This window comes from Chlamydomonas reinhardtii, chromosome 15 (genome assembly GCF_000002595.2).
Source record: "Chlamydomonas reinhardtii strain CC-503 cw92 mt+ chromosome 15, whole genome shotgun sequence".
NCBI lineage: Eukaryota > Viridiplantae > Chlorophyta > Chlorophyceae > Chlamydomonadales > Chlamydomonadaceae > Chlamydomonas > Chlamydomonas reinhardtii.
This window is the reverse complement of record NC_057018.1, coordinates 997,422-1,007,985: the sequence shown is the minus strand read 5'-3', so window position 1 is coordinate 1,007,985 and position 10,564 is coordinate 997,422. Positions and strand designations below refer to the sequence as shown.

At 66.4% G+C, this 10,564-nt stretch overlaps 2 protein-coding genes across 3 annotated transcripts in view; both read left to right on the top strand.

Moving 5' to 3' along the window:
• The window catches only part of CHLRE_15g638954v5 (uncharacterized protein), a 6,256-nt gene extending 2,080 nt beyond the window's left edge, over window positions 1-4,176 (top strand). For both annotated transcript variants that reach the window (XM_043070595.1, XM_043070596.1), the window contains exons 4-5: window positions 46-610; window positions 898-4,176. In XM_043070595.1, coding sequence (XP_042916493.1) covers window positions 46-610; window positions 898-3,489 — 3,157 coding nt within the window. In that variant the 3' untranslated portion in view covers window positions 3,490-4,176. The remainder of the gene's footprint in view (window positions 1-45; window positions 611-897) is intronic.
• A 550-nt stretch (window positions 4,177-4,726) lies between these two features.
• CHLRE_15g638950v5 (uncharacterized protein) lies at window positions 4,727-10,530 on the top strand. The gene is made up of 4 exons (XM_043070594.1): window positions 4,727-5,678; window positions 5,967-8,795; window positions 8,917-9,445; window positions 9,659-10,530. The coding sequence occupies exons 1-2, from the start codon at window positions 4,899-4,901 to the stop codon at window positions 8,202-8,204; spliced, it is 3,018 nt and encodes a 1,005-aa protein (XP_042916491.1). The 5' UTR covers window positions 4,727-4,898; the 3' UTR covers window positions 8,205-8,795; window positions 8,917-9,445; window positions 9,659-10,530.
• Window positions 10,531-10,564: the final 34 nt, after the last annotated feature.

Here is a 10,564-nt window from a genome sequence, read left to right as displayed (position 1 = left end):
CCCCTCGGCGACCGCCGGCGGTGTGGCCCGCGGCCTGGCGTGCAGCTCCGCAACCAGCGGCCCGGCGGCGGCAGTGCTCAGCGAAGGCGGCCCCCTCCTTCCCGCCACCGCACCTGCTGCCACCGGGGCTGGCGGCGGTCTGCGGCAGCTACTGCCGCTAGCCGCCTGGGCCCGTCAAGCTGCACCAGCGCCCGCCCCTGCCGCACCTGCAGCAGCCGGGGCGCGCAGCTGTCTCCTACAGCCGGGGCGGCGCGCGCAGCAGCAGGTGCTGGCGGCTGGGGGGAGGTACGGCAGTGGCGGCACCAGTCACAGGAGCATAGACAGGAGCAGCAGCAGCGGACATGGCGGCATCGGCAGCAGCCGCAGTAGCAGTGACGCTGGGGGGAGGGCAGGCGGAGGTAGGGCAGGCGGAGGCCGTTGGGCTGGCGGCAGGACGGGCGGTGCCGGTGACAGGAGTGGCGGCGGAAGAAGGGCGCGTGACCCCGCGGATGACATGACCGTGTGTCGGACTCTGGAGCAGCTGCAAGGAGTCATTGATCAGCGGCTGGCGGTGTGGTGCGAGCGGCAAGACGTGATCGCCATGTCAGCTGCCTTCGGCCGTTGTGGCAAGGTAAGAGGCTGGACTAGCTAGCGGGCAATGACAGGAGGAGGGGCAGGGGCAGGGGTCGGGCTTGCCTGCAAGCACGTGCGGGCCTTCCTGCATTGCAGTGCGGGCACTGACAACGCCAACAACACACGCACCTCCTTAGCACTTACCAAAGCTCGCGCGGTAGTGCTTAGGGACGCGTTGCATGATGACGGTGGGGCTGATCCAAGCTTGCTTTTCACCGCCACAGTGAGTGATCGGGGCATCGTCCTTTCCCACTGCCCCCCCCCCCCCCCCCGCCCCCCCTGCAGCTGGAGCCCGCACGCGCCGGCGGGCCCACCGCCACAGCCGCGGCCCGCGCCGGCATCATTGCGGCCCTTGCGCCTGCTCTCCTTCCGCTCGTGCCGCGCATCCGCCAGCCGGCCAGCTGCAGCCTTCCGCTGTGGGCTCTGGCGAAGGCCGGGGCTGCCAGCGACGGGCGTGTGGAGTCACAGCTGGCGCCGGCACTGCTGCAGCGGCTGGTGGATCCAGTGTTGCTGGACAGTGCCATTCCTATAGACCTGGCGAACGCACTGTATGCCCTGGGCAAGCTGCGGGAGGATCAGCAGCGGCGGGGCTCGGGCTGGGATCCCACCTCATCGCCGCATCTGAAAGCGCTGGCGAGCGCTGTGGCCTCGCGGCTGCGTGCGGCGAGGGGGCACGGCTTCAATGCCCAGGACGTTTCTAACAGCCTGTGGGCGTGTGCCAAGCTGGGGTACCGCGACTCAGACCTTCTGCGGCCGTTGGCGGAGGCGGCCGCAGCCCTTGCCCCGGACATGAATGCGCAAGGCCTGGCCAACAGCCTGTGGGCGCTAGAGGTCCTTGGCTGCACCGGACCGGCATTTCGGGCAGGGCTGGAGACGCTGTACGGTGCGGCGCTGCGGCAGCTGCGAACACCGAAGGAAGCTGAAGCATTCAAGCCGCAGCACCTGTCCAACATCCTGCTGGCGCTGGAGGGGCTGCAGCTGGGAGGCAAGCAGTCCGAGCGGCTGGCGGCTGCAGTAGCAGTGGAGGCCATGCGGCGGGGCTTTGCCGGCTGTAACCCACAGGAGCTCAGCAACTCGGCGTGGGCCCTGGCCAAGATGGGGTATGGGGCCGGTGCAACGCCGAAAGCCATGGAGCAGTGCCCCTGGTACGCGGCCGCGGTGGCAGCAGCTCAGCGGCCCGGGGTCATGGCCAGCGCCAAGCCGCAGCATTGGGCCAACCTGCTGTACGCGCTGGCATTGGTGCGCCACCAGCCGCCGCCCGCGCTGCTTGACGCAGGCGCGGCAGCGGCGATGCAGCGAGGCAAAGCACAGGAGTGTGCAAACACGCTGTGGGCGCTGGCGGTGCTGCAGCTGCGTAACGCCGGCTTGGAGGCGGCGGTGTGCGGCCGGCTGGGCGAGCTGCTGCAGCGAGAGCCGGAGTCGCTCGTTGCACAGGCCCTTTGCAACAGCCTGTGGGCGCTGGCGGTGCTGGCAGGCGGCGGTGTCCCTGCTAGCCCGGCTGCCTCTGCGCTGGCCCCGGCGCTTGTCCGTGAGGCCGTGCGGCGCCGTGAGGAGTTTCAGACCGAGGAGTTGCGTCAGCTCTGGCAGGCGCAACATGAGCTGGGCGGCGAGGTGGCGGAGGCTCTTGCCCGCAGCCCCGACCTGCTAGCCGCGATGGAGGCGGCGGTATCTGCCAAGCGGGCGACGGGGTCGACCACCAGCAGTACGCAGGAGCAGGTGGCAGAGGCGCTTCAGCGACTGCTGCAGAAGGGTCGCCTGCCCATCGTTTCGGTGCGGATGGAGGTGGTAGTGGAGGGCGTGCTGGGGCTCGTGGATATGGTGGCGGACTGGAGCGACGGGCGGAGAGTGGCCATTGAGGTGGACGGTCCAGACCACTTCCTCACCCACCGGAAGGACGACCCGTCCGCGGTAATCGGGTCCACGGCCCTGCGCAACCGGCAGCTGCGGCGGGCGTTTGGGGAGGGCGGCCTGCTGTGTGTGCCGTACTGGGAGTGGTACGGTCTGCGGACGCCTTCCACTCAGGAGGCCTACCTGCTGCAGCAGCTGCAGGATCTGCTATCGGGCGCTTCGTCAGGAACAGCGGCAGGGAAAGGCAGCGCCGCCGCCCCTCGCCACCAGCAGCAGCGGACGGCTCAGCCGCAGCCGGACACTGCCAATAGCAGCACCACCGCCACCACCACCACTACCGCTAGCAGCAGCCAGAAACGACGCATCCTCGTTGTCCGCAGAAAGGCTCCAAAGCAGGAGGCGGCCGGCGGCGGTGGGGCGGGAGAGGCCTCGGGCGCAACAGCAGCTGCAAGGACGGTACCGGCGGAGGCTGAGGTGGCGGCCCCTGCCCGGCAGCAATCAGCGGAAAAGGCGCAGCGGCTTCCCAGCAGTGGCGCTGGTGGCGGTGCTGGCGAGGGCGGAGGAAACGGAACTCCTCTGGCGCCGCAGCCTCCACCACCACAGCAGCAGCGCGTGTCAGCGCCCCGGGCGCGCCGCAGCAGCAGCCAAAGCCGTAGCCGCAGCAGCCAGGCGGGCTCGCCTTCTCCTGCTCCACCGGTTGAGGCCCCGCCGCCGGAGCAGGTGCAGGCGGCAGCGCCACCCAGGCGGGCCGCGGGTGGGAAGCGGACTGAGCGGAAAGCGGCGGCGGCTCCGGCAGCAGGCGGCGGTGGCGGCGGCGGCGGCAGTGACCCCGGGGCGGTGGTGGTGCCAGCCGCGGTCTCTGAGAAGCGATTGTCGGTGGTGGCCGGGGAGGCGGACTCGTCGGCAGCAGCTGTAGAATGTGGTGGTGGTGGTGATGGCAGCGGCGGGGGCCTGCCCGCGGGCAGCAGGCGGGGGCAGGCGGTGGGGACCGGCAGGCGCGCGGCACAGAAGCCTTGCAGCATCGAGTGACCGAAAGGGGGCGGAGCAGTCAATGGGGTAAATGAATTCGGCACAAACATGCACACGTCTTGTGATTTGCGTTCCGTTACTCCTTGTGTACTGGCCAAGCATATGCGTGGGTATATGGAGCACTGAGTGCAACATGCTAGGGCGCGACGTAACGGCGAGCTTTGGCTTTGTGTGGTGCGTATTTGGTGCGATGCCCAGTACGGTAGGCATCCGTGTTGACCGGCAGGCAGGTGAGCGGCCGTGAGGCCCATGGGTGGCCGTACATGGGGTGTAGTGAGGGGCGTGGCATGAGAGGAGTCAGCGCACACATACCAGCTAGGTATTGACACGTGCACACACGGCGCGTCAAAGGCACCAAGTTTGCGGCATGCTGTATGTGTTTTGTGTGTAGGTGCGCAGGGTCACGGGTCTGCGGTGGCAGTGGCTGTGGCCCGGGGCGTGTGTGTGTCTCTGTGTTGGTGGCGGCTGACGTGGCGAGCAGGCGTGACGCTGGGGGACAGGCGGAGGAGGGGGCGGAGGCAGCGGTGGAAGCTTGGGGATTGCAGTGCGTGTAGCAGGCCTTAGATTGGCCCGGTTGGCTGACAATACGAGGTGCAGCATGTCTGTGGTGGGGTTCATGCCCATCGGTATTCCTCCTAGATGTGTGGAGGCAGCACAGCCAGCACTGAGGCTAACATCAAGTTCATGAGCATAAAGCGACCTCGCCCCCGGGGGCGGAAGAATGCGGATGGTACAGAGGGGACAGTCCCAGCACCCGAAGACGCCGAGCCATCACATGCTATCAGGGCCCAACTTGACTCCACCAACCCCGACTTTGCTGCAAACCCTCCCGCGGTCAAAGTCCGTGTGACTCCGCGCACAGTGAGTCCTAGCCAAGCCTCAACCCGCCAGAGCCCCACCGCTGTGCCTCAACGCCACAAGCCTAGGCACCGGAGTGCCGGGAATCGTCCAGGCCGCAGCACACACGGTCACACGCACAGCGCACGCACTAACCAGGGCGCAAGCGTCCAGGCACTAGAACGGTCGCCCACACGTGCGTCCTGCCCACACACCAAGCCCCCAACCACCCACAACCTCTCACGGTGAGGGAGGCGGAAGGGGCGGCGCTGACAGCCTGGGGCATCAGCGGGGCCGTGTGGCGTGCGTATGTCAGCCAGGAGTGAGGTCGCATGCGAGCCGCGGATTCAGTCTCACAGCTTTATTCCCCAGCTTATACATCGTTATGCCAAATGCCCTTGTGCCTTTTTGTGTCAGAGTTTGTTTAACAGAGCTCACGCAAGCTTCGTTTGACTGCACCGGATTGGCCCGTTGTTCCTTTATTCGGACCATTTGTCGGCATTTCCATGTATGATATCAGCTAGCACTTCAGTCATTGCTCGTGGCACTGTGGGCCTCAGCCAGAGACTAAAATGTTACAGTTCGCGCACGGCAGCGCAGTTGGCTTACGCAGAAGCTACAATGCTCCAGCATCAGCACACATAGGGCTCGAGCTTTGGCCATGCGGCATACGGCTGACCCAGCCTCGCGCCGCTCGGACCGCCGGGCGCCTCGGCCCCTCGGCGACCGCCGGCCGTGTGGCCCGCGGCCTGGCGTGCAGCTCCGCAACCAGCGGCCCGGCGGCGGCAGTGCTCAGCGGCGGCGGCCCCCGCCTTGCCGCCACCGCACCTGCTGCCACAGGGGCTGGCGGCGGTCTGCGGCAGCTACTGCCGCTAGCCGCCTGGGCCCGTCAAGCCGCACCAGCGCCCGCCACTGCCGCACCTGCAGCAGCCGGGGCGCGCAGCTGTCTCCTGCAGCCGGGGCGGCGCGCGCAGCAGCAGGTGCTGGCGGCTGCAGGGAGGTACGGCAGTGGCGGCACCAGTCACAGGAGCAGTGGCAGGAGCAGTGACAACAGCAGCAGCGGACATGGCGGCATCAGCGGCAGCCGCAGTAGCAGTGACGGTGGCGGAAGGGCGGGCAGGGGCAGGGCAGACGGAGGCCATTGGGCCGGCGGCAGCGGGCGTGGCAGTGGAAGGACGGGCGGTGGTGGTGGCAGGAGTGGTGGTGGCGGTAGGCCGCGTGACCCCGAAGACGTGATGATCGGGTATGCGACTCTGGAGGAGCTGCAAGGAGTCATTGATCAGCGGCTGGCGGTGTGGTGCGAGCGGCAAGACGTGAGCACCATGTCAGCTGCCTTCGGCCGTTGTGGCAAGGTGGGAGGTTGGACTAGCTAGCGGGCAATAAGAAGAGGAGGGGCAGGGGCAGGGGTCGGGCTTGCCTGCAAGCACGTGCGGGCCTTCCTGCATTGCAGTGCGGGCACTGACAACGCCAACAACACACGCACCTCCTTAGCACTTACCAAAGCTCACACGGTACTGCTTAGGGATGCGTTGCATGATGACGGTGGGGCTGATCCAAGCTTGCTTTTCACCGCCACAGTGAGTGATCGGGGCATCGTCCTTTCCCACTGCCCCCCCGCCCCCCCGCCCCCCCCCCTGCAGCTAGAGTCAGCACGCGCCGGCGGGCCCACCGCCACAGCCGCGGCCCGTGCCAACATCATTGCGGCCCTTGCGCCTGCTCTCCTTCCGCTCGTCCCACGCATCCGGCAGCCGGCCGGCTGCAGCCTTCCGCTGTTGGCTCTGGCGAAGGCCGGGGCTGCCAGCGACGGGCGTGTGGAGTCACAGCTGGCGCCGGCACTGCTGCAGCGGCTGGTGGATCCGGTGTTGCTGGATAGTGCCACTCCCCAGGCCCTGGCGAACTCACTGTATGCCCTGGGCAAGCTGCGGGAGGATCAGCAGCGGCGGGGCTTGGGCTGGGATCCCACCTCATCGCCGCATCTGAAAGCGCTGGCGAGCGCTGTGGCCTCGCGGCTGCGTGCGGCGAGGGGGCACGGCTTCACCGCCCAGGGTGTTTCTAACAGCCTGTGGGCGTGCGCCAAGCTGGGGTACCGCGACTCAGCACTCCTGCTGCCGCTGGCGGAGGCGGCCGCAGCCCTTGCCCCGGACATGAATGCGCAAGACCTGGCCAACAGCCTGTGGGCGCTGGAGGCTTTGGGCTGCACCAGACCGGAGTTTCGGGCAGTGCTTAAGGCGCTGTGCGGTGCGGCGCTGCGGCAGCTGCGAACCCCGAAGGAAGCTGCAGCGTTCATTCCGAGACACCTGTCCAACATCTTGCTGGCGCTGGAGGGGCTGCAGCTGCGAGGCAAGCAGTCCGAGCTGCTGGCGTCGGCTGTGGCTGCAGAGGGTGTGCGGCGGGGCTTTGCAGGCTTTAACCCGCAAGACCTCAGCAACTCGGCGTGGGCCCTGGCCAAGATGGGGTATGGGGCTGGTGCAACGCCGCAAGCCATGGAGCAGAGCCATTGGTATGCGGCCGCGGTGGCAGCAGCTCAGCGGCCCGGGGTCATGGCCGGCGCCAAGCCGCAGGATTGGGCCAACCTGCTGTACGCGCTTGCGTTGGTGCGCCACCAGCCACCGCCCACGCTGCTTGACGCAGGCGCCGCGGCGGCGATGCAGGGAGGCAATGCACAGGAATGTTCAAACACGCTGTGGGCGCTGGCGTTGCTGCAGCTGCGGCATGCCGGCTTGGAGGCGGCGGTGTGCGGCCGGCTGGGTGAGCTGCTGCGGCAAGGCCCGGAGTCGCTTATTGCACAGGAGCTTTGCAACAGCCTGTGGGCGCTGGCAGTGCTGGCAGGCGGCGGTGGCCCTGCTAGCCCGGCTGCCGCTGCGATGGCCCCGGCGCTTGCCCGCGAAGCCGCGCGGCGCCGTGAGGGGTTTCAGACCGAGGGGCTACTGCAGCTCTGGCAAGCGCAACATGAGCTGGGCGGCGAGGTGGCGGAGGCTCTTGCCCGCAGCCCCGACCTGCTAGCCGCGATTGAGGCGGCGGTAGCTGCCGTACAGGCGACGGGGTCGACCACCAGCAGTCTGCAGGAGCAGGTGGCAGAGGCGCTTCAGCGACTGCTGCAGAAGGGTCGCCTGCCCATCGTTTCGGTGCGGACGGAGGTGGTGGTGGAGGGCGTGCTGGGGCGTGTGGATATTGTGGCGGACTGGAGCGATGGGCGCAGAGTGGCAATCGAGGTGGACGGGCCAGACCACTTCCTCACCAACCGGAAGGACGACCCGTCCGCGGTAAACGGATCCACGGCCCTACGTAACCGGCAGCTGCAGCGGGCGCTAGGCGAGGGAGGCCTGGTGTGTGTGCCGTTCTGGGAGTGGTACGGTCTGAGGACGCCTTCCGCTCAGGAGGCCTACCTGCTGCAGCGGCTGCAGGATCTGCTATCGGGCGCTTCGTCAGGAGCAGCAGGAGGGGGAGGCAGCGCCGCCGCCCCTCGCCACCAGCAGCAGCGGACGACTCGGCTGCAGCCGGACATTGCCGGCAGCAGCACCACCAGCACCACCAGCACCGCTAACAGCAGCCAGAAGAGGCGCGTCCTCGTTGTCCGCAGAAAGGCGCTGAAGCAGGAGGCGGCCGGCGGCGGTGGGGCGGGAGGGGCCTCGAATGCAACAGCAGCTGCAGCGACGGTAGCGGTTGCGGGGGCTGAGTCAGTGGCCCCTGCCTGGCAGCAACCAGTGGAAAAGGCGCAGCGGCTTCCCAGCAGTGGCGCTGGTGGCGGTGCTGGCGAGGGCGGGGAAGACGGAGCTTCTCTGGCGCCGCAGCCTCCACCACCGCAGCAGCAGCACGTGTCAGCGCCCCGGGCGCGCCGCAGCAGCAGCCAAACCCAAAGCCGTAGCCGCAGTAGCTAGGCGGGCTGGCCAGCTCCTGCTCCTGCTCCTCCTTCGGTTAAGGCCCCGCCGCCGGAGCAGATGCAGGCGGCAGCGCCACCCAGGCGGGCCGCGGGTGGGAAGCGGACTGAGCGGAAAGCGGCGGCGGCTCCGGCAGCAGGCGGCGGTGGTGGCGGCGGCGGCGGCGGCGGCAGTGACTCTGGGGCGGTGGTGGTGCCAGCCGCGGTCTGTGAGAAGCGATTGTCGGTGGTGGCCGGGGAGGCGGACTCGTTGGCAGCAGCTGTAGAATGTGGTGGTGGGCATGGCAGCGGCGGGGGCCTGCCCGCGGGCAGCAGGCGGGGACCGGCAGGCGCGCGGCACAGAAGCCTTGCAGCAGCGAGTGACCGAAAGGGGGCGGAGCAGTGACCTGGGTTAGTGGTTGCAACACAAACATGCACACGTCTTGTGATTTGCGTTCCGTTACTCCTTGTGCCCGGGCCAAGCATACGTGTGTGTATATGGAGCACTGAGAGCAACATGCTAGGGCGCGCCACGACGGGCTTTGGGCTTTTGTGTGGCGTGTGTTTGGTGCGATGCCCAGTTCGGTAGGCATCTGTGGTGACCGTCAGGCAGGTGAGCGGCCGTGGAGCCCAGGGGCGGCCATACACGGGGTGCAGTGATGGGCGTGGCATGAGTGGAGTTAGCGCACACATACCAGCTAGGTATTGACGCCTGCACACACGGTGCGTCAAAGGCACCAAGTTTGTGGCATGCTGTATGTGTTGTGTTTGGTATGTAGGTGCGCAGGCCGGAGGGCCACGGGTCAGCGGTGGCAGTGGCCGTGGCCCGGGGCGTGTGTGTGTCACTGTGTTGGTGGCGGCTGACGTGGCGAGCAGGCGTGACGGTGGGGGACAGGTTAAGGAAGGGGCGGAGGCAGAGGTGGAATTTGGGGGTTGCAGCGCGTGTAGCAGGCCATGGCTGGGCCCGGTTGGCTGGCAATACGAGGTGCAGCATGTCTGTGGTGGGGTTCACGCCCATCGGTATTCTTCCTGATGTGTGGAGGCAGCACAGCCAGCACGAGGCTAACATCAAGTTCATGAGCATAAAGCGACCTCGGCCCTGGCCATCGGGCCGTTCCAATGCAATCCTATCTGCTGCTTCTAATGGAGTGAATCTGTAATGGGAATCGGGTGCAGGCCTGGGGCGGAAGGGGCGGCGCTGATAGCCTGGGGCACCAGCGGGGCCGTGTGCGTAGCCTTGGTTCGGAGCGAGGGCACATGCTGGCGAGCCAAGCCGCGGATTCAGTCTCACAGCTGAATCCTCAGCTTATACATCGTTATACAACTTAGCCCCTGCGCCCAGCTAACCCGAATGTGGTCGTTGCCTGGTCGATACCCAAATGTGGTCGTGAACAGGTCGACACGCATCTTCTAGCGGGGGGAGGAACACCCTCCCCCCTGCGCCCCCCTCCCATCCGATTTATCCCCACATGCCAGCTCACGTGACATTGCTCCAAAGCATGTATCAACGGAATCTTGGGGAGGGGGGGTGCAGGGGGGAGGGTGTCCCTCCCCCCGCAGTGCCGAGGGCGGGGGCGGGGATCGCCGAGCTGCAAGTTCGCAGCACATTCGCGCGAGTTCGCAGGACTTCGGAACTGTGCATGCTTTCACGCCCCAATGATATCAATGAATACGTCTTCTCTTGAACTTTGCAAAAGCTTTCGTCTTAGCCGATCGGCAAGCGCGCCTTCACATTTTCTTGAGAATGAGCTATCAGAAAAGCCTGTGGGCGCTGCTAGTAAATTGCGTTATAGGTTATTGCTCTGCGCAATCTCGCGCCTGCCGAGAAAACGCAGTTATTTGCTTCGTTCATACGCTGCATTCGCTCTTGCGCCCTGGGGAGAAGATCACGTATAGACAAAGCTATAAGCAATCCATCATGATGATTAGTTTAGAGTGAATCACGCTGTAGCGCAAGCGCACAGGATTGCGCCATTTTTTCAACTTCATGGGTAGATAGCTGGGCTAAAGGAGGCGAGGAGCATGGGGGTCATTCGGGGATATCTCCTCGGGTGAGCGTGCGTGTCTCGTACGTTTTTGGGGCCCTGGCTTAGTCCACGGCTGTCGTCCCACATGTAACCTCTATCAGCTAAAAACTCGCAAGAGGTAGTCTTATGACGCCGACCCACGGCTTAGGTGAGCAGCGCTAGCGTTTGCGGTGAGCCGGGCCTGGGGTTCCTCCCCTCTCCGGAGGCGAGGAGCATGGGGGTCATTCGGGGATCTCTCCTCGGGTGAGCGTGCGTGTCTCGTACGTTTTTGGGGCCCTGGCTAGTCCACGGCTGTCGTCCCACATGTAACCTCTATCAGCTAAAAAGCTCTTGTGCCCTTGTTTGTCAGAGTTTG